Genomic DNA, 26,564 nt, shown 5'->3' with positions numbered 1-26,564 from the left:
CTCTCTGTTACTTCTACACTACTTACTCAAAGCTTGCTGCTGCCAGTCATAAAAACACATTAGTTCTTTTTTCTTTTTTTCCACCAGTCCCACTAGACACAGTACGAGTGTACGAGTCTATTTTCTGACGTGAAGTTGCATCTTCATTACAATGTGTTAGTTTCCATATAATTTCCTTGATTATGTGATTACGTTCGTTGATGCAGAATGGCAACCTACCAAAACCTATAACATGACATTCAATTCTGTTTGCTGTTGATTCATTTGTGAAAATATGTCAGACTGGTGGCAGCGCGAAGACCAAACACACAAGCAAACTAAAGTAGACTTTTTCTGACCACCTTTGTGGCTAAAGTGCATCCTTGAAAATATTTGGCTTCTAGAATGTTCTGCAGGTATTGGCTTAGTCTTCATCTCCGGTCTCTGTAGTGCCATATTTCCCAAAACAAAAGTTTATTCTGCTGTTGGTGTTTTTTTCTTCACATGCACATAACCTTTTGTGGTCAGATTTGTGATCTGGCTGAGAAAAACATACAGTTTCTTAGACGGCAAGAACTTGTTTTTCTATTCTTCACTATGCGGTGCGCTTGTTCTTTGGAGACATCAGCTTGAGTCAGAAAATATCGAAGGAAAGTTTGGGCTGACCAAAGGATGTGGGCCTGAACTTTTCAAAGTTGTTGTAGATAGCGACCGCTGACTTTTAATAATTTTTGCCTGGAGATCGACAGAGGAGGAAGAGAAAATTGTACCGCTGAGATGAAAAGTGATGAAAGGTTCATACCCCCCCCCCCTCCTGGGACTGACAGGAATGAGTCGATTGTGATGTTCCATCGACACCTGCAGGTCAGCTTCCATCGAAGCTGTTGAAGCTGGAAAAGAACCTGCACCTGAATATTATTGCTGATGTTGATTTTAGGTGGAGCTGTGGAGCTACTCTAGGCAGTGAGTGTACATTTATTGACAGAAACCAATAAATGTACACTCACGGTTACACTTACACCAACAAGTCTCTGCAATCTCCAAATCTTGACTAATGGAAAGAATCAACCATGGCGTTTGCAAAAGGAAGTTCCATGTGTTCCTCAAGCATCCTTTTTGCATACTACTTGAGGCCTATTACCGATTCAGTTGTGTGGAAATATTCCCACCTCGCTTTTCTCAAGGAAAACACGTATTCCCGATACGATTCAGCAACCTGCAGAATCAATGAGTCTTTTGGTGGAAACAAATGGCCTCCGGTGCCAGTGCAGACATTCGGGTCATTATGATTTGTTTTTTGCATGTCTTGAAGTACGTGTTTGGGATGTCTGGCTTTTTTTCCCCTAATGAATGTAATCTCGCGGAAGCGCACGTTCCTATCCAGGGAAGTGGGACTAATATGTGTTCCTACAGTGCATGTCCTCTTTATGATTTATCCTCAGTATGGACTGGGCTCATTTGTTGGTACAGCTGCGCAGCACATTAGCCTTCAGTCATGTGAAGGCTGCACCTTTTGTGGTCCTTCCTTCTTTCAAAGGAGGCAGACCCTGAAATGGGTCACAGATGCTGACACAATGGAGGCCCGCTGAAAAAGGTGCTAAATGTGGAGCGAGGAATCATGATGGAGCCCGTGCTCCAGAGAAATAGGGGGCAGTAATCACCTTTACTACTGGGTCCAGATTGAAAGTAGACCATTAAAAAACGCCAACTATTGACTAACAGCTGGGTAAGAAAAGGCGTATTTCAACCAAACTGCTGAGAGCCTGATAGACCGTCAAAATACCGCTGCTATCTTAGCCTGTAGCTTAGCCAGTTATTGACATTGTGCCACAGTCCTTTTAAATAGTTTCCCCGGCGGTTTGGGGGACACGTGCTTTCACTTCATGCGAGGCGGGGGGGGGGGGGGGGGGGGCATCTTCAGTTTGCGGATCTGGCGGTTCAGATTAAAAGAAACTGCTGCAGTCATGGTCTGCAAAGAGGACGAGACCATTCTTTGTTTCTGCCCTTTTGGATCCAATCTAATAAACTAACAAAACGTACTAACAAAGAGACGTTGGGCCAGAAGGCCTCTGGTCCGCTCTACTTCTTCTTCCCACCTCTTGTTCATCCGTGTAGCATTACCCAATTCCTTGTGTAGAATTATTTTAGTAGCATCCTTTTCTGAATCACTGTTTTATAACTTTTTTTTGGATATGCATCTATGGAATGCCCAGTTTATAGAAAATGGCAGGTGTCGCTGTGATCTCATTGTGTACAAGCTTGGCATTTCACTATCATAGTTTTTTTTCAAGATGTGACACAAGAGGTTGAATATAAGTAGACGTTTGTACTTCACTTAAATGTTTCCGTGGACGTCAACAACCGCCTCCATGATTCATCCCATGACAAAACTGTGTGTTTGTGTTCTGCTAGACCACAATTGGTTGTGGATTGATGACTTCGAAACATACAACATCAAAGTTGATTGTATGTTCAAACCAAAGTCGGGCATCAGACGGATATAAACTAGACCAATGCAACTGTTCCAAAATTAGAGTCTGCATTTACGAGGAAGGAAAGAACTCACAAATCTATGACCAGAAAAAAGAATTCTCTTTGATAATAGAGATGCAAATTTGCTGGAAAAAGTTCATTATAATGAACAATTCCCCTCTCCTACCTGGGGGGGGGGGCGGGTTGCTGGATTAGCAGGCAAAGCAGCGTGTTGTAGACATCCCTCTCTCCAGCAAACGATTCTCCACCTCCTGTGGTTCAACTAACGTCCTGCTGCCGTTCTTGGAGGTTTTCCCTCCAGACTCACACACTGGGGCCCCTAAAGGCATCCGAGCTGTGGTTACTCAGTGATTTTCAGTCTTAGCTGTGCTGAAAACAAACACGTGGGAAAGTGAATGATGAAGGCAAATGGGCCATTTATAGTTACGCACAAAACGTATGCAAATGATACAACTTAGAAGCTGCTCAGGTTCTCTGCATCTTCTCACTTTGATCACGCATCACTATTCATTCCCACGGCCACGAGCCGCGGTTGGCTTTCAATGTTCTCCTCCGACTCTTAGTTAATGAGTAATATCATGCACTTGGGCCGTGAGTGACAGTTTGCCTCCCCAGCCGCAGCGCTGCCCCTGCTCTCTTGTGGCTGACTGGATTCAAGTTCTGAGATCAGGGGGCTTTACTGCGCATTAAGCCTGGCACTTTCTGATGATGAAACTGGAGCCCCATACAGATACTACCACATAGCTGAATGTGAGCGCAGTTTTATTGAACAATTACTACGTATAACGTTTTCAGGCTGTTGGGGGGGCAGCTCAAAGCCGCGATGACGCGGCGTCAACTCAATGTTCTTATTAGGCCGCTGTTCAAAGCAGATTGGTATGCACCCCCTACAAACAAAATGGGAACCAGCAAAACGCTCAATGGCTTCTCACAAGTTCAATTCTGTAGTTACATGTTCAGCCAATTAGACGGAGTGTAATGGTGTGCACCAGGACTCAGCAGAGTTCACAGGACAGTTTGGCTGTTCTAGAGTGGGAAGCTCATCACCACTGAACATTAAGCCCGGCAATACTTCACTCTGGATACATACATTTGTCCGTGTCAATATCCACCCCCACCCCCCCTCTCACCCCCCTCTAATCATTTCTCCACCGCTATCTCGATATAGTGGGAGAGGCGGAGGAAGCATATTATCCGTGGCGGGGAGGTGTTACAGTATTAGGGATTACCCCTGACAGATAGTTTCCCTCGCAGGCACCATTAGCTTAGCCTCATCCCATTTGGTATTTCCAACACCTGCGACCACCATCCGCTGGGCACAAGAATTATTACCATTGTATTCCCTTTTTTTCTAGGGTATATAAATTAATCATGGGGCTCACAAGCAACTGCTTTACATTTCTGGACTGTGACCAAGAAACACATCCTCCCCAAAGGATGCCATGGGCCCATGCATCATTAAAACAGAGGCAAGGCGCCGGCCTCGCAGCTCATGCACCCTACTGGACGGTGGCCTCTGCATTTTTCACACTTTCTGCATAATAGCCACCGTCCACGGCTGAAAGCAATCGGGGTCCTTGTGTCTGACTTTGAATGCCAAGCAAGCGCGCTCGCGAGCCGACGGAATAAAGTTGATCAGCTCGAAAGTGAGAGTGGACAGCTGATGACAGCAAACATAGATCAACATTGATCACTGGGCAGAGCGCGAGGGCTAATGACTCAAGGCTGCTGGGGGGCTTGTTAGACAACCTCTGCAGTGGATGTAATGGTTCCTGTATCCTCTCAATCCACTAAATACAAATCGCTGTAATTCCTCATCGAGCAGCCTCCTATCAGCAAATGATCCGTGTCTCCGTTTCACTTGCATGAGTGAATCATGTGGCTGTTAATGTGGACATTACCTACAAGTTAGACGCCAAATAGTCCAATTAAGATCCGCCCCGTGCTTTAGGAAGACGTAAGCTTCTGAATCATTCAAATTCAGGCTCACGAATGCCCATGACAATGATCAGCTCAGTGCGATCAGTGCAAAGAAGCTCATTCTTGTTGATACGTACCAGACGACAAAGTAGGTCCAAACCACGGGGGCCGCTTTGTCGCTGCATGTTTTCTAGTGTTTTCATCTGTGGTTCTGATTTGACTCGGCTCACACAACTCTTGGAGAGGGCGTCTGAGTTTGAAAGCATATTGATTTGGAATTACTTACAGGTGCCGGGCTATGACAGCATTGATTACAGATAGGCGTTTTGACAAAATGTCTGGAAAACTTTCTGCATCGATTTGAAAGTTTGAAAGAGCTCACCAGCCCCCCCCCCCCCCCCCCCCCCCTCCGAAACAGTTTATATAAACTTTAACATTTAACCTTGTAGTTGCCATTATTATTCACCTTTGTGTGATTTATTTCTGACCTATTCATCCAGAGCTGTAATCAGCAGCAGTTTTACTTCTGGCTCTAAAGAACAGTGGACAGAAGTAGAGAAGTTTATTGGATGAGCACTACATAGCTCACAGCCCACAGCGGGTCAGAAGGAGGCTTCTCCTGCTTGACACACGGATAAAGGTTCCTCATTGTTTTTCTGGAGAACAGAACAGGATATCAACACAGTGAGTCTCAAACACATCTCCCTTTATTGATTCTTCCCTCCATATTTGAACGAGACTCATGACAAGATTGTGGGCAGGATGATAAACAAAAAGGCAAAAGCTTGGGAGAGAAAAAAGTGGAGATCCAAATCAATAACTGACTGACAAGATGATGCTTGAATGATCAGTTGTGTGCCCCCTTAGAATAAATAATGGAGACCATAATAAATCTACTTCTTCTTTATTCGTCATGTTTGTTGCATCCATCTGTTGGAAACCTAAACACAGGCACCAGTAAGAATCACAAATAAAGATGAACCTTTTAATATTTAATAATGTATCTAATAATACAAATATTATTGATGTTAGTGATTCATTTGCCTCGTGCATTTTGGTTCTCAACACAAAAACGTGTAGCAGAACCTCCTGAACTGAATACACTGGTATCTGACTTTTGTCACAAACCCGCCTTTTGGCCACTTTGATCCAGCCAAATCAACCAGCAAAACAATTTTTTATTATTATTTTAACATGGCTAACTTGTTGGCGATTCTTTACTTGAAGCATCAATAGTGTTCAACTGAAGTCATGTTACATTTTCTGTATTGATCATAGAAGCTTTCAACAAAAGCTCTGCTGCTCTCAGACACTTATTTTCCTTTTCTTATATATTTATAATTTCCTTTTACCACGAGTAAATAGTGTAGCAGTGGTATTTACACAGTGAATATCCGCTCCTAGGTATCAGCTGCTAGCTTGCCCTTCAGCACCGGATCTTGGCTCGGCTTATTTGGTTGAATGAATTATTAATGGTTTGCTGAGTTGCAGCATGTTCTCTTTTTTTCTTTTCTTTTCAAGAAGTCTTGTTGTAGACGGCATATCCTCACGCTCATGTGCCCTCATTTTTGTTCTTCCAGAGCCAAACAGAGGAGCGTCTGCCCCGGGAAATATCCTCCGTTCTCCTTGACTGCATGGGAAGAAGGAGAATCTTTGACCTTGGAAAATGAAGATGCTGTTGCCATGGGAACTGTTAATCCTTCTGTCACTCAAAGAGTGCCTTGCTGGTGAGACGCCAAGTAGAGCCGCCTTTATACGACAGACACCTGATATGCATCCAGCTCCCAACAGCTCGCCTCGTTCTCAGTGCAGGTTTATTTCCTTTGAAACGGAGCCATCGTCTCAGAAGGCATTTCGTTTTTTAGATGGGAAAATTTGGGAATACTTTTTACAAAACTTGGCTAAATCTGGAGTTTTAAAGAGCCTCGCAAAGCATTCGGGGTAAAGATGAGCTACAGAGGAAAAAGTTTAGATTTAGGAGAGGATTCCTCTGGAGGGATGAAGTTGTCCCAGAAAAAAGTAAAAACCACCTTGTGCTATTCTAAAGATTGACTATTACAGTTTAACTGCAGCCATCGTTGAACGTGTTCTTTTAACATCCGATAAACGTGACTCACTGTCGGACTCAGAGACCCCACCAGAGCTCACGCTTTCTCCAGTCCACACCTTGCTATTTTATTACGCAATTTCTTCACTTTATTTCCAACTGCTGCCACTTACGTGGAATTTGGTAGGTACTATTAAAAGAAACACATTTAAGCGCCATTGTATTCCGTGCAGCCGACAAGGGCTGCGGCTCATGTCGAGGCGCTGAGAGAAAAGCCGAGCAGCGTTAATACCTGTATGAGCTACAGCTGAGGGGTTGAGAGCTCTCACTTAATGTCAGGATACGGGAACCGGCGCAGCCCAGGCGGCTGAGTGAGATGTAATATCAAAATATGCTGGAACGCTGTGTGCCGATTACAAGTCATCGGGAAAATACATTGAAATGTATACAGCTCAAAGAGTGGGGTTTCTCGACATTTCTATTGATTTAGCCTCTCATCGCCAGTCAGCAGTTTCACTGCGGCGCATTCATGCAAACACAGGAGGGAAGAATGCAAAACAGCAGCGTGCTGTGGACCACATACAGTGAGCTCAAATTTGCATGCACACTACGAAAACTAATTAAGTGCTAATTTATACGTGTATGCTAGTGGTCAGTCCAGTCTCTGTGTTTACAGGGCAGCCGTGTTCTCCAGCGGGCACACAGAACCCTGGTGAAATAGCCCGGCTATTTAAGGCTCATTCATTTGTTTCATTTAAAGGACATCACAACCGGGGTAAAAATGATAAAAAATGAAACGCCTCCCACAGGGGCCGGGGGGGGAACGGGGGCCCTTATCTGAAGCAAAGACTCCCACTCTCATTAGGATGATTATGGCGATGATGATACGGGAGGGAGCACTCTTTGTCCTAGCCAAGGTTAGAGGGAAAAAAAAGAAGAGCTCCGAAAGATAAATTAACCATTTTTGTAAGAGGAACGGCACCGTGGGGGTCAGAGGAAAAGAAGGCGGGGGGTGCAGCAGTGTGTGAGCGTGAGTTGTTAGATTTCTTGGGAGTAATTAGTGCAACGTCGGTTAATTACTCCTGTGTATTGATCGCTTGGCAGAAACTTACAAAGACAAAGAGCTTGACTCAGGAGACAATCAGCTTGAATCCAGAATATTATCCCATGTAAACACCTCCACCAGAGTATTCCACCTGTATTGCGATCATAACATATTAAAGCATAACTCAAGTGTGTACGGATGTTAAAGTTCCCACACTGAACCGGAAAACAAGTATGCGTTTGAATGAAGAGTGGTGGATATACAGTAGCTCTTAGTAAAACATATTTTAGTAACAAACAATATGCGGACCCCCCCCCCCCCCTCCCCCTCCTCAAATAAGAGTTGTTCAATCATAGGCTTGCAACCACCCGTTGGTACAACAGGCCTTCGGCCTTTAGATTGCTCCAAAGTGATGGTCCAGCAGAGCCACGACTGTCTCTGCAGCGCTGTGTCAGCATAAAACAAAGGTCCTGCTCCACACTTTAACATTCTGCTGTAGGGCGGAAACGTACCCTGTGGCTCGATAGTCATTCTTTAAAGCCGTTACAATCGACTTGGGTAGCGCTGAATCCCAAAACCAGGAAAGAAGGTTTTCTGCAAAATCCCATTGGCCAGATAACACATGCGTGTCTCTCAAAAACTAAAGATTCAAGTCTGCTACAATGTTAGCTGCGATGGTTAGCATTTCTGACTTGTAACCTAACCCAAGAAGGGAGCACATCATTTACTGACTTATTCAATGAAGGGAAATGTCCAATTAGCTGCAGCTGATATCAAGTGCGTAACCACGCATTCTTTGGGGGGGGGCGTGTCAAGACAATACCAATCTGTCCCCCCCCAATATACAGCATGGAAAATATATGTTCTCATTTTATTCCTTTAGATGTGAATTCAAATGGTCAATGTAGTCCTGGAAAAACTATGTTTTAAATCTGCAAATTAGAAAGGCAAACAGGTAGAAATGGGAAGACAGGAACACTTGGGAGGTTTAATCTGCAACAGTTATCATATTATACTGTAAAGGTATAATGCAAGAATGGTACGTGTATCAAGGCTTAGCAATATTAATTGAGTTCAAGATAAATCAATGAGTCGTCAGTGTTGTTTCTATTTGCCTCCTGTGACACCGTGCACTTTATTTATGAAAATACTTCTCTGAATAAGCTTCACGGTTGTGAGCAATCAAAAGAAAAGTCTCGACTTGTGAGCATTCCGTTTAGTACACGACACGGTTATCCACAGTTAATTGTTCTCTCATCGCAGTGAATTCTTTATCTTTCTTGTGACACGTGCACAGGAGGGTAAGCTAAACGCAGAAGAGCCAAGTTGGCAGCTAATTATTTGGGTGTCGAGTTTTAAATACCTTTTGTTTGCATTAATTCAGTGTCACACGCTGAGCATAATCGTGTGCTTTTTTTTCTTCTCTCAGAGAATGCGCGCCACGGTCCCGTCTTCACCCAGGAGCCTAGCGACAGCGTCTTTCCCTTGAGCACCGATGATAAGCAGGTGTTTATTAATTGCAGAGCAAAGGGCAACCCACCTCCTCATTATAGGTATGTGACTTTATAGCCCCCCACCCCCCTCCCGCCACTTGACTGAGATGTGAGACTCCATTGTTTATGATAGCAGTCAGTGTTGCTGAATGGATTTCTTTCCCAAAGATGACAAGGAATGACACTATTAACGGACCTAGGTCACCCAATCTGTTATTCCTCTCCAGGTGGAAAATGGATGGGGGAGAAATAAACACACAGTCCGATCCTAACTACAGCCTGGTGGAGGGGAACCTGTTGATCAATAATCCACATGTCATCAATCATGGAGGAGTGTACCAGTGCATAGCCACCAACACTTTTGGGACCGTAGTCAGCAGAGAGGCAAAAGTCCAGTTTGCTTGTGAGTGCACCCACATCCTTGTGTTTACTGTACGATATAGTGGAGCAAAGCGCACCTCAGCACAGAGTGATGATGTATGCCTCCTCCGCTTGTTGACAGGCATGCGTGTCTTCAGTGCATGTTGGTGCATGCGAGTGATTGCCATCCGGCCGATGACGTCATCTGCCCGGCTCACAAATTACCTAAAACGGATAAAAACGGATGTCATTTAAATCGAATTAATCAAATAATTGACTGAGAAATTCAACTCTGGTTGAAATAATACACACAAGCTTCTGCCTTGTGTGGTTCTAGGTGTGTCAGTGTTGGTCAGTTCACCACTTTCGTCCACTTTGTGCTATTAAATGTGGGGCAACTACTACTCTGATGTTTAATCATAGCATAATAGCATAGCAAAATCTTCAGCATAGCATTTTCAACATTTTCCATTTGGATATTTTTATTAAAACTTGCACAATAGCATGCTAACAAAAACCGTATTAATATTAGCATGCCGACTCTCTTTGTTTCTAACTGTAATTTAGATTGTTAGCTCAATATTAACGGAATGGCGCAGTCAGGTTATTTCTTGACAAATTCAGAAAGCGGCACATGAGCTTCTTGTGAGGAAAAGCCTCCCCAGAGACAGCCCTGGGACCTACGTAGGGATGGAAGCCCCGTGTTTAATATGGGGCGGTGTTTGTAAAATGTTGCATGTTCTAAAATCCTGCGCATTTTTCGTACATTTAGCATTATCATATGAATAAAAAAAGCAGAACAATATTCACATGTCACTTTTTCAATCATTTAGAGACAAAATCATGTAAATATATCCAACAACTTTTCCAAGTACAATGTTTGGCAGTAACACAAAGTTGTTAAATAATAAATGTTAAATTTTATGTATAAATGTTAAATATAAATGTTAAATCTAAATCTAAATATTTACCGTGCACCACGGGTGTATCCCACCGCGTCGGACCATCTGGAACGGCCGCAGATGGTCCGATCGACGGAGGGCCGGACCAGTGAAACCATCGACGATGGTCCGTTCGACAGGGCCGGGGGAACGATCGCGGATGGTCCTCTAGACGAGGGTAACGCAACCCTCCGTGGATTGGAGCATCCGTGGCCGTTTCTCACCCCCGTTGATCGAACCATCGGGGATGTGAAACGGCCGCGGACGGTCCTGTAGATAAGGGTAGCGCGACCCTCCGCAGATCGAACCCCCGATGGTCTGATCAACGGGGGTGAGAAACGGCCACGGATGCTCCAATCCACAGAGGGTTGCGCGGTACCCCTGCTCTATAACATTTAGATTTAACATTTACATTTAGATTCAAAATTTGGTTTACATTTAAAATTGATTCATAACATTTAACATTTACATTTAGATTTAACATTTATATATAGCATTAAACATTTACATTTAACATTTATTACAACTTTGTGTTACTGCCAAACATTGTACTTGGAAAGTTGTTGTTTGTATTTACATGATTTTGTCTCTAAATGAAAAAGTGACATGTGAATATTGTCCTGCTTTTTTTATTCATATGATAACGCTAAATGTACCAAAACTGCGCAGGATTTTAGAGCGTGCAACATTTTACAAACGGCGCCCCATAGTTTAAAGGGCAAGATCGCCAGTGATTATTGCATGACAGAAGGAAATGGAGGTCTTGGTTATTTGGGGATTCCTTCATCAACCGAGTTCGGATTTAACCTCTGCTGACGGATCACTCCTGAGACTCGGCTGATATTTATCAAATATTTGGGATTTATAGGTCCCTGCTGTTTATTCCTCACATTGCAAGGCAGAATTTAGCTCAATGGGTGAGCGGCCTCCTGCTGGTGCTGCTGTATCAACGAGAGCCTCCGACATGTGAACCCACCCAACATGAAGCCATTTTGTCAAGTCGTCCCAGCTGTGAGAGACTGAACAGTTGCATTTTCTTTTATATTCAACAGTTCTGCAGAACTTCAGCAGAAAGTCGAGGAACACAGTGTCGGTGAGGGAGGGCCAAGCCGTGGTTCTACTCTGCGGCCCCCCACCCCATTACGGAGGTACAGCCCTGTGTCTTCTACATTGTCTGCCACGGCCTGACACTGCTGCCTCAGCAGCCTTCATTGTTCCTCACCCGGCTGCCTATTATCTCGCCGTAACACTGCTGTGTCTCTTCTATTCTTCTACCTTCTCCTCTCCTGCTCTGACACACACGCGACACACAGCTTTCCACTCACCTCTCCTTATCTGTCACGCAGGGAACTTTTTGCTTGTGATCAGCCACCGCTCCACCCGCCCCGCGCCTTCACATGTATGATTCATAGCCTCGCACTTCTTGACCTTGAGCGTGCGTTTTTTCTCCCGTCCGATCTGTGACCTCGCCGGTCGTCCTTAAGGTCCCCAGCGCTGCACTCCCTCCACGGTCTTTTTTTCCCACAGAGTTTCTCCCCACATGTGGGCAGGTTATCTGCGGGCAGTGAAGTCTGCGGCCAGGGAAGCGTTTATCCTGGTGCCACAGCTGTGAGTCGCCTGGTGTGTCTGTGGGCTGCTGATTAGCAGACCCTCAAAGTGGTCCGCACTCCTGCAGCCATCCGGTGCCCACCAGCACAATTTCACGCCAGCGCCGCAGCCTCCTTCCCCCCGCTCCCCGTTGCCAGCTGAATCCTGCGGCCACGCGGGAATTCAGACTAAAAATTTGCCCTCTAGCCTCCCCTTTCCTCTCCAAAGCCTCCATCTCCACATTTTGTCTTCCAAACACAGCATTGTCGCACATGTGATGGGATTTGCGCCAGGCGGTAATGCTAGCTTGAGGTGTTCTAGAATTGAAAAGTGGTTGGGATTTTTGCTGCCAAGATGTGTCAAAAGCTGCCTTAATGACTGTTGATTGCGCCACTTGAGGAGCAGGGAGTAAGGGAGATAATGCAAAGTGTCTTTGAGCAATCAAAAGGTAAGTGGTGTAAAAGGGAGCCATGCTGAGAGTTAAACTGTCAGAGGACACGAGACTATGTGCCTGCGAGTCCTCTGTTGCTGAGAGACTGCGAGCTCTCTCACATCTAATCATGAAAGGTCTGTCCGTTTCTGCCCCTGAAGATCGCCACAATGGTTTTAACTCGCTGTCTTCTCCCAAAGAAGCAAGTGGGACTTTTTAACCTGTGCCCGGTCAAAGGGGCTGAATGCAGAATGTCATGAGTCTGATACAGCGTGGCTGCCCGAATTCACCCGACGGACCCCTGAGGACATCTCTGCCCCTCTCTCCTCCTTCTCTTGAATCCTTTCATCATTTCTAAATCTAAATAATATCCTTCACGGGAGCTATTTGGAGCAACCACGCAGCCATCCTGCTGAACGTCACAGCCGACGCTGAGTAACTGCAACTTCTGTCACAACAAAGAGCATTTTGTGTGTGTGTCGGGAAGCGAACACCTTTTGATTAAGTGTTTGTGCGCTTTGACACCTAAGACATTTGTCCAACCCCCTCATGTAGTACAAATAAAATCCTGCCCAGGATTAACTGTAGCTCTCACTGCCATTTTACAGCATTGATGGCTTTTGTGACATTGAACATGAATATAAAAATATCTCCAAGTTATAGTTTTGTCAAAGAAAAAGAGCTGATCTGATTCATTTGTAAAGCGGTTCTTTCCCAAGCAGGTCCCAGTGTTAAGAATGTCCCCCTTGTCCTCTTCAGAGATCAAATATTGGTGGTTTTTCGACGGACAGCGCGGCTTCCTGCAGCAGGACGCCCGCCGCTTCATTTCTCAGAGGACGGGCAACTTGTACATCGCCAAGGTGGAAGCCTCGGATGCCGGGAACTACACGTGTGCGGTGAGAAACGTGATGACCAACGCCACAGTTCTCAGCTCTCCGACCCCCGTGGTGGTGCGCAGAGACGGTGAGCACCCCCAGTCCGCTTCGGCTGTCTCATGGAACTGACACACGCTGGGGGGGGGGGGGGGGGGTAAATTGATTTGCACTGTTTTTGCTTTTGTTCACGGGTCATTTTTTTCGTCTTACTATCTCAAAGCCTGTGAGCTGTGTAGGAGCTGTGTATTCCAGAAAGCCCCGTCTGACTGCATGAAGGCACATATTTACATAACCAGTAATGTAGTTTCCGCACACGCACAGCGAGGAGCTTGCCACACATAGTAAACCTCCATCAGGACCGTTCATGTGTACCACTTCAGATTTGGGCCGAGGCAAGACATGTAATCCAAACTCATCCATCCAGCCACGTCCTCGTGTTTTTGTGTTTGGACTGATTTGATTCTGCCCTCCATCCACACAGCGGTGATGGGTGAATATGAGCCAAAGATCGAGGTCCAGTTTCCTGACACCCTCAGGGTCTCCAAGGGAACTTCGGTGAAGCTGGAATGCTTCGCCTTGGGAAAGTAAGTGTCGTAGCGCTGACGTCGCTTTGTCCAATTAGTAAAGTTGGCCAGACGACCTCGGCACCACGACCCGGGCCACAGGTCCTGCTGCTCAGTGTGAGTGGGAAGCATGTGGCCGGTGTGACCTTTCCTTGTGCCACTTCTGCAGCCCTGTGCCTTCCATCTCCTGGAGGAGAGGCGATGGAAACCCACTCCCGGGCAAGATTAAGGTCAACCACTCCAGCGGGGTTCTGGAAATCCCGTACTTTCGCCCGGAGGACGCCGGCGTCTACGAATGCGTGGCCGCGAACAGCAAGGGGCAAAACGTCGCCAGAGGGCAGCTCATATTCAACAGTAAGAGCCTCGTACACTTCTGCTTGTTTCAAGCACGCGACTCCAAATATCTCTTTCTTCCTTCTCACTGAGCATTTATTTTAACCAGCGGCTGGAGGTGGAAAGCGAGATTACTCACACGTCGGAATCCACAGAATCAAAAGGAGGCTGTCCCCCACGTCGCGAGCGTTGAATTTAGTCCCGACTGTCCCCAGTGGGCCGAGAGATGAGCGTCTCCAATGGCCCCGTCTCCAATGGCCACGTCTCCAATGGCCACGTCTCCAAAGGCCCCGTCCCCTGAGCGCGCTGCGGACGGATCGATATCGTATCCGTCTGCACGTCATTGGCTGAGCACAGGCTTTGCATACCAGCCGTTCTGTTTCTCAGGCATCAGGTTTTGACATCAGCGGTGCCAAACACAAAGGCTTAAGTGGCTGTTGACAGAAAGTGGTAGGGAGGGAGGGAGGGAGGCCGGGGCCAGATTATTTGTGTCGCGCATTTCACGCACAAACGCAATTCAAGGTGCTTTACATAATCCGCTCAAAAGGAGATGAGCCACGACGTGAACCAACGAGTCGAAAGATAGAAATCCAATTAGAAAAATGAAAATCAGCAAGAACGGCAAGGTTGAAAATAATCAAGGCTGAAGGCTCAGTCAGTGGCGTTGTGGAAATGAACCTGGATGTGGAGGAAGGAGCAAACCTTTCGACTGTGGACATTTGTTCAAAGTGACAAAATGCTGCTTCACAGAGAAGAGAAACAGTCAGAGATGGATGGAGGTCCAAAAGCAACTGAGCCATCTAGAGACGAGCAGCAGTGATTCAAACTCTATTTCATGACTCACTGAAAGTTGTCAGGACTCAGCGGTTGCTTTCTGAATGAAAAGAATCGTTTTTGAGAAGAACCTGCTGGATCATCTCCGGAATCTCACTACGATAGTATGCAAACCTGATTATTGATTCAATGTGGCTGTCAAAGTTTCTCTCCCAGACGGTGATTATGGCAAAGATTGATTTTTGGTGTATTTATTTGGAGCAGCTGTTACCGGGGCAACGGCTCCTCTTTCTTGGGGGTCGATAGAAAAATAATTGCTGCAATTTTTTGTTTGTTTTAATCAAAAGACGTTGTATTACACAGGTTATTATTGCAATGCTAGTAATATGACCTGCATGTGCAGAGCCATGCAGATGACAAAACAAAGTATAGCACTAATTAACTAGTTGCTTGTACAGGATGAAATAGGAGACTTTATTGTTATCAGCACATGTGTGACAGCATGTTCCCATGTGTGTTCATATCGGCAGATATCTGTCAGTCAAACCTTATAAGCAGCGTGAATAAGCAGCGTTCGGGTAGCAGCGTTTTTCTGTTTTTTTTCTGGAGAACAAAGAGGAAGGAACGCCTTCGTCTGATCATTCAGCTTTTTAACAATCTAAACAAACATCTGCATCGCAATGCAGGTAAGCAGTCTCACCGATGACTCTATTCTGGCCTTTCGAGTGGCTTCTTGGACTGGAATCAGTGAGCGGTGAGGGCAGAGAACGGGTCGCTGTCAGTGCCTCCTCAGCCGTGGGTTCAGAGTCCGACCAAACTTTGTCCCCTGCGTCTTTATTTACGAGCGTAGAAGCCACACTGTTGGTACTCTTCCTGTCTGGGAGGTGAGATCATTCAAAGGGCAGAGGGAGTTACCTGCGGTTGATTGAGCATTCAGGTTATGGATCGGGAAATCAAGTCCTCTGAAGGGGTAATAAGTTGAAGTAAATAGAGTATTGAAAAAAGGAGTTTGTGGTGGGGAAGAGAATCTCTGAAGCAAACAAGACGCTCTCTCTCCCTTTCATTCGGTGACTTCAGGTGTTGTGTAAACTGTATTTTCTTTTCCTTTTCTGACGGTTGACCCTGGTGCTTTAATATCCTGCACAGGCTGGCAAATCAAGCAATCTTTACAATATAATGAGTAACATGATTAGTTTTTTTCTCCGGGGGAGTTGGACTGCAATGCAAATGGAATAGTTTTCGGACGCCTTCATTTCATTCTATTTTTGTATTTGCGGCTTAATACATTTCCCTCCAGTCTGTGGACTGCACCTATTGCACAGTGCACCTGCAGACCAGTGCTGGCAACCGCTGCTGCCCCGGTGAACCCAAGACCTAAATACACACAGATTGAATGGGCAAATTGGATGAAACATGTTTTATATTTGTAGATCTGACCTGAAAACCACTCCAGCATTGAGAATAAGGGAGCAATTTACTCCATATTTAGAGCAAACGAGCTCTACATGTTTGGGAAAAGCTTCTGCACACTGTTTATGCTGCATTTTGGGAAAACGGAAAGCAAAATCCTGTTAATACAATTCAGTTATTTAGCCGCACACTATGTTATGTCACTACGGAGTGATGAGCCAACAACACATTACGAGTAAATATGAAATTGGTCCAATTAAATCGATCTGAAATATCATTTTTACAATTTTTGTCAATAATTGTATGATACTCACCTGTTTTTTTCACAGATGCTGAACATCTGCACTGGGTCCAGACCCTAAAGGATGCTCACATGGCCATCGATGCTAATCTGCAGTGGGAATGTAAAGCCATGGGTAAGCCTAGGCCCACATACAAATGGCTGAAGAACGGCCAGCCGCTAGCGACACAGGTAGGACACCACAAGTTAAGCTAAGGTTTGGACTAAATGTGAGATCTTTGCACAAAAAAAACAAGAAACAATATTCACGAGTGAGAGACGTCAACATGAATCAGCTGGCCTGATCTGCAGGGCAGGATCCACGTGGAGGCGAGTAGACTGACCATCTCCAAGATCAGTCTGTCGGACTCCGGGATGTACCAGTGCGTGGCGGAGAGCGAACACAGCGCCGTGTACGCTAGCGCTGAGCTCAAGGTTGTCGGTAAGCAGTTTGTATTATTTAGCCACGGGAGAGATACACGGCAGGAACGTTGAGATGTCAGGTGAAAAATGAATAAATGAGAAGAGGCAGAAGCCCCCGTCTCTTTCATTTCCATAATTCTCTCATACAATAAGCCAGCGTGGCGACACAATAAAAATTGCGGTAATAGCTGGTGATGCGCCTGACATTTCTGCTGATGCGCGGCTGCAGATGGGCCGTAATGCGCGTTTGCTCCACAGCGTCACCGCCCAACTTCGCCCGGCGGCCCGTGAAGACGTCCACCGTGGTCCAGAGGGGGGGCGAGGTGGTGTTGGAGTGCCGCCCGCACGCCTCCCCCATGGCCACCGTCTCCTGGTGGAGAGGGGGAGAGCTCCTGAAGGACAGCGAGAGGTAGGGTACCGCACGCGCCGCTGCTCATGCCTCCACGCGCCATCTGCTCACGTAGTCATTCCGAGCGCTGGTTGTTATTTATGCCCCTGCTGAAGGGGACTCGGGGGGGCGGGGGTGTGGGGGGGGGGTCATCGTCTGTGTTGGGAAAGTTCACTTTCTACATGAACTAGTTCAAAGTTCAGTTCACAAATTTTAAAATGAACTAGTTCAGTTCATAGTTCAAACTTCAAAATATTTGAAGTAAGTTCAGAGTTACAACTAGTTCAGTTCTTTTTTTCAATGTGTTGCTCCAAGCAATTATTTTTCAAAATGATTGCCACAGCCCATATAGAACCACAGACAGCAATTATTTGATCAGTTTTAACACTGAAGCTATGCGTCAGATTTAATCTTCATATCCAATTTTGAATCCTTATCCAACCAGGGTTTACATTAGCATTGAGGGGACAGCATTTCCCCTTTGTTGCTTTAATGTTTCTGTCCATTCACTCCACAATAGCAGCAGCTGCAGCGTTCACCCCTACAGTACATTCTCAAACACATGCTGCTTGAATGGTCTTTTTTAAATAAGGAATACAAACACGACAGTTATCATTAAGGTGCAAATGTTTGCAAAGAAAATTCCTCTCATCCTCACCGACCTTGTCAGTAACTTCATAAAACTCTTTTTTATATAAATTATTATAAGCTGCCTCTTTGCTACACGCAGCTGTCGCCTCCGTGCATTTCTTTTTTTTTGATGACGCAAGCGGCGGTGCGACAATGGTGGCTGGTGTTGCCAGATTGGGTGTTTTTTCCGCTACTTATTAAGGCGCGTTTACGGTGTGTTTTCTATAGAAATCTGGCAACCTTTTGAACGAACCTGAAAGAACGTGCCGTTCATAGACACCAGAATGAACGAGTTCACAGTAACGTTCATCGGGCATTAATACAGTACGTTCAGTTCACGTTCGCCCAAAATATGAACGAGTTCATGAACTACACTGGTCATCGTTGCATAACGCTGCCTTGTTCGGTCACAGAAGGCACCTTCGTCCTCACACAGAAAAAGATGTCGGCACTCTGTTGACTATCTTTTTTGTTTCTACGTGTAGGAATGAGGCCGCGACCTCCAGCTCACTCAGTCTGAGGATACACATGCCACGTTTCCTTTCCTTACCCCACAGCTTTAGAGCTCTTCAGGAGAGACACTGGATGTAGAATCAAGAGCCTGTAGAGTTGCTTTTTGTTTGGAAAAGAAATAAGTAAGCACGGAGAAGAAAGAACTGTGTGCATCCTACATGAAAGGTCCCGTGTCATGGCTCATGAGCTTAAGCGTCGTTGTTGCAGGAGACTAACACACACAATTAGAGGCCAGACCCGGTGAGCAATAGAAAGGTCCAGCAAGAAGAAATGCCTCTTAGAGATGCTCCAAATGGAAACCTCCCTACTAATAGAATTGCTGTAGCCTAATAAGCTTTGAGGTTCTTCTGTGAAGGGTCCGTGTCCTTCCCATCAGAAGGCTTTGTCAGGCTCAAACCATATAATTAACTTAATAGCAGCAATTCCTTCTCTGAAAGCCTTGATGGGAAGTCAAATTTATTTATTTTGTATGAGTTCAACAAAAAGTGAAGTGTTTTTCCTTTGACACATTCTTGTTAAGCTTTGTTAGTAGTAAGAAATATAACAGAATGAAAATGGCCTTCAGTCAAAGCATCAAATGCTTTTAGATTTCCTAGAATGCTTCTGCGGAGCGCGACCAGTTTGCATGTGTATTTATAGGACGAGGCTGTGAACCATCGACACCGTGGGAAATGTGCAAAGTCATCAGCTGTCATTCTCCAACGGTGGCTTCAGACGGCTGAGAAGATTTAGTCGAAGAGAAGAGGTTCTCTTACGGACTCTCACAGACAAAAATCAAGCTCAAAGTGAACAAGCGTGTACTCTTAGTAACAATAGTACTACTTAGAAGAAGAAGCCATCACGGTTCTCCTCAAGTCGCTTGCAGAGGAGCCTCTTTTTAAAAGCAGCTGGATACCATCAAGAGATGAAGATGGACTTCAGGAGCTCTGCAATTAAAAGTTGTCATTTTCATCAGTTTTTTTGTTTTAATTTGTGAATCTGTCCACTGTGACCAACGTTAAGTCATTGATTTTGCTTTTAACGTACAACGATCAAAGTCATTTCCATAAGTCAGTTTGTACAAATTTCTTTAACATCAAATTAAAACTGTCCTCATTAAACCCGCTCTGACTAAAGAACAACGAGCCTCGTCCCCTTGTTATATTGTAGGAGGCCACTCGACTCACCACCAGAAGTACATCCATACAAACGTCATGCTGACTTCCAATAAGCAATATTTAGCTTTGACATCACGGCTTCTTTTGGCAATCAAACTCCATGAGAGGATTGAGTCTAGGAACTGTTTCAAGAGTTCATTCCGATAGATGTCAGTGAATCCCAAACTGAACTTTCCTGTTTTGTGAGGCATTATGAATACCTCACTTCAACAGAACACAGGAGTTGTCGGCTCCTTTTCTCATGTCCCCACCAACCCATTTCCAATTGCACGTCCCGATTCCGGATCACACCACCTCTGTGCTGCAGTGACTTGACAGCAGACATCAATCAAGGGGCAGACTGAGGACAACGAGAGAGAGTGTGGCGCCCATCGCGACTCAAGGCCGTTAAATGTACCCATGTAACACTGTTGTCTGACTCTAATCTAATTGGTGTTTTTTCATCTGCACCCTGCAGCGGATGAAGTGCAAGGTGTACAGTGCGTTCCCTTTTGCCTTTCACAATTCCCTTTTGGCTACGGCTCCGATAAATCCATTCAGAGCTTTAGTTATATATTGATTTTGTTGGTACATGAACCCTCTGTGGGACCTTCGACATGTGACCGACATCATGTTTTAGTCCGTGCGTTGATCACGGAGGAAATGGAGAATCAACCCAGTTTTTAAAAGCCTAGAAATTCCCAACATAAACTAAGTTTGTTCACAAAGCACATAGTTATTCACGTCTCTATTTGTTTCGCAGATCATCGCCCCCCCGGGCCATGTTCTCAGCGCGCCTCCATCACTCAGCGGTTGATATTTTTGTCAATAAATCAGCGCAAAGCACCCAGTGTCAGACGCGCTCTGGGCCTCCAGTGAATACATATTTATTCCAACGCGCAGCCCGTGTGAAACTGTTTGATTTCGGCACCGGCTGCTCGCAGCATTCCTGTTTGGTTCTCTCGATCCAAAAGGTCACGACAGGAGCGCGTTATCGGCCTTGTTAATGAACATGTTTACACGCTTCACAACTTGTCGGGGCAGAGCCGAGGCGCCAAAATTAGGCTCTCCGGCCCGCAGTGTGAAATATTTCCACTTACTTTTGTCTTCTGTCTCATTGCATGGTTTGGCTTGGTTTGGAAAATCCAGATACCAAACTGTGCACTAAAAAAAGCTATCCAGTTACATTGTGACATTGTGATTAAATATAATTTGCATTTAGTCAATACACGACTAACAATGAATTCAGTACGATTCTAAACCGTAACAAAGAACTGAACATATACTGTATGTGTGACTGCAAATATAAATAATGTTCTCTCAATTAACTGAATAAAAGTAGGGCTTCATGCAAAAAAGAAGTGAAAAAGTCTGCATGTTCAAAAAAGCGCTTCAGTTCAGAAAAAATAAAATAAGAAGCTTCAATTTCCCCTTTTCTCCTTCACATTTGGACTTGACAGTCTCAGCAAATTATAAATAATAAATCTAAACACATTTTAACAATTGAACAGTTGAATAGAATAAATATATCCACTCTTTTGGGAGAATTGAGATCTAGTTTTTCCTGCCAGGATATTAAACCTGCACCTGAATGCATCAGGGCCGTTCTCCCCCTCACGTGGAGGAGCTCGTTGAGCCTCATGATGACGGGTTCTGAGCACATCAGACACTTTAGTGCTGCAGTGGGAAGTATGAACAGAAACCAGTCCGTCTATTATGATTAATGCTCTACTTTCACTCGCTATCTTTCTTTTCTTTTATTATTTGTAATTTTCCGCTACCTCTCTCGTCTGTCCGCAGTATTGAGATGATATCATCGTCCTACCTGTCGAGTGGTATCACACGAGATGGTTTAACTCGAATGCTATTGGTCAGTGGTTTAACACCTATTAATACCTATTAATACTTATTAAAACAGCCTGTTTGGATGCAAGCGGGAGTCTCTCCCCCAAACATCCAGTCAACACGCCGAGGCACACAGCTTCGTTGTTGCATAAACTAACGAGCAGCACATTTCTCCACATGGCGTCCCAGGCTGAGAAGCCTCAGGAAGCAAATGGATTCATTTCATACATCAACACCATGTCCCGGTGAGAATTGGGAAAAAAAGCTGTGGGTTTGTGCAAATCCTTTTTAAACAGACTGTTCTCTCAACATGGGCCAATATAATGCTGGACGCTAATATTGGTCTGGTTTGGGGGGCGGGGGGGGGTCTTGAAGAGACAAGAGCTAAAGCAGAATGTTTCAGACAGATGGTGAATGCAGGGATAATACGAGAAGAATGATACGCTTTAACATCAAAGCATGTGAACGTGTTACGGTGGAAACTCTAAATACGAGTAGGAGTAGGATGTGTCTCCTTTAAATGGCTTCATTGGCACAGAAGAATCTTGAAATAAATAAAAAAAATGAAAGTAACTTGAAAGCTGATACAAAGAAACCACAAATGACTGAAAAACCCTCTCACAGTATTTGATTCCATAAAGCGTTCTCATCGGACTCCCATGATGTCAGGTGAGATGCTCCTATACGTCTCCATGGCATCGCCCTTCACAAATGGCTTCACAGCGCATGGACACAACATCTCCACGTGCTGCCGAGCAATAAGGCTGCAGGTAGAGATCCCGTCTCCCTGTGTGCATTTAGGCTGCTGCGCTGTCGGTACGGAGCAGATCATTGTTATCTTCTGAGGCGTGCCAATAGACTTCTGCAATGGCTTCTGAAGCCTTCATTCAAAAAGTGAAATGGGGGGGGGGGCGTCAAAACGGCTGGAGGAATGACACCGTACCTGACGCCAGAAAGCGACTTTCTAATCTGATGCTTATTGTCACTTTTCATTCAAGTAACAGCAGCGGCTTGATTTCCCCTCGCTTTCATCAGACAGATCGTCATGGAGGACGGCACGCTGCGTATCACCAACATCTCCAGGTCGGACGGGGGCAGGTACACGTGCTTGGCCAGGAACTCCTTTGGAACATCCAGCAGCACGGGGACGCTGCTGGTTAAAGGTGGGTCCCTCCCTCCGTGGTTCTTTCTCTCCTCACACGTTCGCCACTGTGGCTTTTTAAGCCGTGTGGGCTTTTACAGAGGATGGAAACTCAAGCGTGAAATTGCTAATGAAATACATCCCGTTTTATGTTCCCGCCCGTTTGACAGACGTATAAGTCATCTGTGCTTTTGTCAACTGTGAGTTATTGGGCACGTAGCGGCGTGGCGCAAACCGGCGCCGTCTGGAGCTGTGACTGAGGAATATTTTGACACTGACATTTAATTTTAAAAAGAGCCACTGTGGCACTTTCAGATTTGGGTTTTTACATGATGATGATCGTAGAGTGGGAGTCCCGCCCCATAGGCTCCTCCCTAGTTGTCATTGTGATTGCAGTGTTTAATTATTCATCACTGAGTTAAGAGAGCTATCCGCTTCCTAAGAGAAGTTACTCAAGGTCACTAAATTACACTAAAGGAGTGTTCTGGGCAAAGTGAGCTTCATCGCCTTCTTCATTCCGTTGGATTCTAGAGATATAGAATACAATAGGGATGAATCCCTCCCCTCTCTTCCCCCGATGCTGCAGAGCCAACTAAGATCGTGGTCCCACCCTTGAGTTTGGACGGCGCCGTGGGTCAGAGCATCGTGCTGCCCTGCCAGGTGTCCAGTGATTCCTCCCTGATTCCCATCTTCAAGTGGTTCTTCAACGGGAAACCCATTGATGTCAGCAGGCAGGAGCACTTTGAGATGATCGGGGGGGTACGTATGATACGGCTGAATGCATTTTTTTCAGGATCTCCATAGATTTGACTTACATAATAGTTTTAACAGCTGAAGCTTACAACATGCATTGAAAATATATGTCATGAATGGTGCAACACATCATCACCGGCGGTTTCTTTTAATGGTGTCTCATTAAAAGAAACTCCTCCTTTTGCACTTTTGCACTCCCTTAAATATTGCAGGTAGCCTGATCAGCACAAAAAGTCATGTCAAAATGTGTGATTTTCCTGGAAGTTGCGTGAGTCAAAATACGCCATAAAACCCAATTACGTGTTACTCTCCCCACAGTGAGGATCTGACAGGAAGGGACTGCACACGGCTAGTTAGTTAAAAAATACAGTTTGTTAATGGATTCAACAAACAAGCAAAAGCAATATTTCCACATTCTGGGATGTATGCTTTGCTTTGACAAATTTTCACAAATGAGCATGTTATGGCCAGTCTGCTTAATAACAAACAGGTGTCACAACAGTAACCTGCTGAGGGAGGGGGGGGTGTTTGTCTATGCAGGGAGAGCTGTGGCTGATGCCTCTCGCTCTCAGGCCTTTTTGACGTTTTAAGTCTGCGTCAGGCGCCGTGTACACCTCCCTCACGGATGCCAGCTGAGTCGCGGGTCCGAGGGGCACTTCTTCAGCGGAACGCCAAACGTTGGCTCCCTGCGATGGCGTCCACCGGGCCCACTGAAGCACAGCCCTGACACCGTCACGGCGATTACAACAGCCGTTCCTCTCGTCTTTGTTTACTACATAAAAGGATCCAATATTTCTGGGATCGCTCTATTTTGCTGGAGAAACAGACGCGTTTGGAGGAACATAAGGGTGCGTGGGGGTGCACAGCAGTAAAATGCAAAAAGAAGCACTAACATCTCTGACAATCTTGTCTGAGCCATTCATCTGAGCTGAAAGGGGAAAACACAACAAACAGCGATCCAAAGAAAACAAAAAAAGCTTTTCTTCGTTTTCTTCTTGTTGTCCTGTGGTGAATTCCTCCAAAGATTTTCTTCCATGTGACTGAACAATGATTTGAATTGGCTTCTCCTCTTTTCTCCTTCACTTTGCTACTCTGCGATGTCTTTCTCCCTCTGCAAGACTTTATGCCAGTGTGTCTTTGTCATCAGGGATTTGCAGGTGACCTGATGGTGAGGAACATCCAGCTAAAGCATTCTGGGAAGTACGTGTGCATGGTGCACACCGAAGTGGACACAGTCTCAGCAGCGGCAGACTTAATTGTCAGAGGTACGCATCTTCTCGCTTGTCATTTTGTGCCACTCCACTGGAGGTTTTCAGTCCCTATTCTTTTTGTGGTGTGGAGCGTGTGTGTTTTTCATTGTGATGAACACATCTCACTGCTGTCAGATGATAGATACCCAGGGAAAACAGCTTTAATAGACTTCCAGATTGACAGGCGCGAGCACTTTTGAATTAATTTATTCTGTTTTCAACCCATGGGCTCTATGATCATCGAGTGAAAGAGATTCAGGTAAGTCACAGCGAAAGCTCCACCGCCATCCAGCACGAGAACCAGAGAGCAGCTTCATGTGGAGTACATGTCATGTACATGTCTGATGCTGTAACCTGGATATCGTAAGCATCTGTACTCTCACACATCGGAGGTTCAAAGGACCCGCATTGCTTCACAAATCATATTGAAGTTGATGCATTCTTCTGACACGGCTTTCACCTCGAATAAATGTAGAGATGGGAGACCTCGACTTAAACAAGAACAAATCCCAGTAGGATTTGAGTGGCCGATCAAATATTTCAACTTGTACTGGTATCACAAAGACAAGAACTGAAAGCGCGAGGTTCTGTGTGTGAACACAGCTGCTGTCTTTATTCATAAGGGCGCACGGAGTATACAGCATATAGGAATATATATTGGGTGATGAACTCTCATTTTCTACGCCAGTCACTCTTTTTTACCGCAAACCGCCGTGCCAGTCACAGCTCGCCATCCGTCATCCTGACGCGGGGATCCGAGCCGAGGGGCGAATAACACTGTTGTCTGGGAGGTTGTTGAAGCGTGAGATCCAGAGCCAGGCAGACGGGCCGCGGGTTTTACATACGGATCGCACGCGGCATGTGGAAGCAAGCGGCGCTGATACCCAGTGATCTTCTTCCAGCAGCAGGTAGCCCCGCTGAGGGCTCAGTGCTACTTCCTGCAGATTCCTCCCGGCTTAGCGGGTAATCCGCCGGCCCGTTTGTCTGATCCGGTGCCCAAATGAAGAGTCCTGCCTTGTTTCCTGTGAATCCCTGGTCATTAACCGTGTCTATAATGTTATTGTGAAATAATCATTCCTCTTAACGCGGTCGGTCGGCCTGGACAAGGAGAGCCTTTATCTCTTGTGGATGAAGGCACATGTAAGAAGTAGTTTCCCCGAACACGACTCCTTCCACAGTTTGAGGAAGGTACAACGTGCATTTCTTTTTGTAGATCTGAAACTCTCCAGCCTCCTACATGCTGCAAGTAAACTCATAGAGTAGATGGTCTAACCTCAGCGAACTATGGGGCGCACATTTAACATTTACATTTAGATTTAACATTTACATTTAGATTTAACACTTATATATAACATTTAACATTTACATTAACATTTAACATTTATTATTTAACAACTTTGTATTACTGCCAAACATTGTATTTGGAAAAGTTGTTGCATGTGTTTACATGATTTTGTCTCTAAATGTTTGAAAAAGTGACATGTGAATGTTTTACTGCTTTTTTTTATTCATATGATAACGCTAAATGTACAAAGACGGCGCAGGATTTTAGAACATGCAACATTTTACAAACGGCGCCCCACAGCGAACTGCACTATCCAGTGTATGGATCAGACTGACAGTCCCAATGGCTCCCATCACATCTCCATCAGCCGCACACAGAAGGCTGTTAGCGGAGCAGCTGTGCCTCCCTTTTGGTTTGGTCTGACGCAGGTTTTTTGCCGTTGCAGGACCCCCCGGCGCCCCGGAGGGCCTGGCGGTGAGCGACATCACCGAGACCACTGTGCAGCTTTCCTGGGTCTCCGGACCGGACAATCACAGTCCCATTACCATGTACGTGGTCCAGGCCAGGACCCCCTTCTCTATCGGCTGGCAGACCGTGAGGACAGGTAACGGCTGCTTGTTGCTTCGATGCATGCGATGATTCACGCGTGATGAGAAACGCGTTACTCAAC

At 45.5% G+C, this 26,564-nt stretch overlaps 1 protein-coding gene across 1 annotated transcript in view; it reads left to right on the top strand.

Annotated features, from left to right (window-relative positions):
- LOC119229766 (contactin-4) overlaps positions 1–26,564 on the top strand; it is a 68,867-nt gene that overhangs the window by 29,616 nt on the left and 12,687 nt on the right. Inside the window, exons 2-15 of the mRNA XM_037490456.2 lie at positions 5,973–6,119; positions 8,914–9,037; positions 9,205–9,380; positions 11,331–11,426; positions 13,055–13,258; positions 13,652–13,754; positions 13,903–14,087; positions 16,580–16,722; positions 16,843–16,972; positions 17,212–17,362; positions 22,501–22,628; positions 23,193–23,365; positions 24,507–24,624; positions 26,340–26,498. Of these exons, the coding sequence (XP_037346353.2) occupies positions 6,059–6,119; positions 8,914–9,037; positions 9,205–9,380; positions 11,331–11,426; positions 13,055–13,258; positions 13,652–13,754; positions 13,903–14,087; positions 16,580–16,722; positions 16,843–16,972; positions 17,212–17,362; positions 22,501–22,628; positions 23,193–23,365; positions 24,507–24,624; positions 26,340–26,498 (1,951 nt within the window). The 5' untranslated portion in view covers positions 5,973–6,058. The remainder of the gene's footprint in view (positions 1–5,972; positions 6,120–8,913; positions 9,038–9,204; positions 9,381–11,330; positions 11,427–13,054; positions 13,259–13,651; positions 13,755–13,902; positions 14,088–16,579; positions 16,723–16,842; positions 16,973–17,211; positions 17,363–22,500; positions 22,629–23,192; positions 23,366–24,506; positions 24,625–26,339; positions 26,499–26,564) is intronic.

This window comes from Pungitius pungitius, chromosome 8 (assembly GCF_949316345.1).
Source record: "Pungitius pungitius chromosome 8, fPunPun2.1, whole genome shotgun sequence".
Taxonomy (NCBI): Eukaryota; Metazoa; Chordata; class Actinopteri; order Perciformes; family Gasterosteidae; genus Pungitius; species Pungitius pungitius.
Note: the sequence above shows the minus strand (reverse complement) of the source record. Positions and strands in the feature narration are given on the sequence as shown.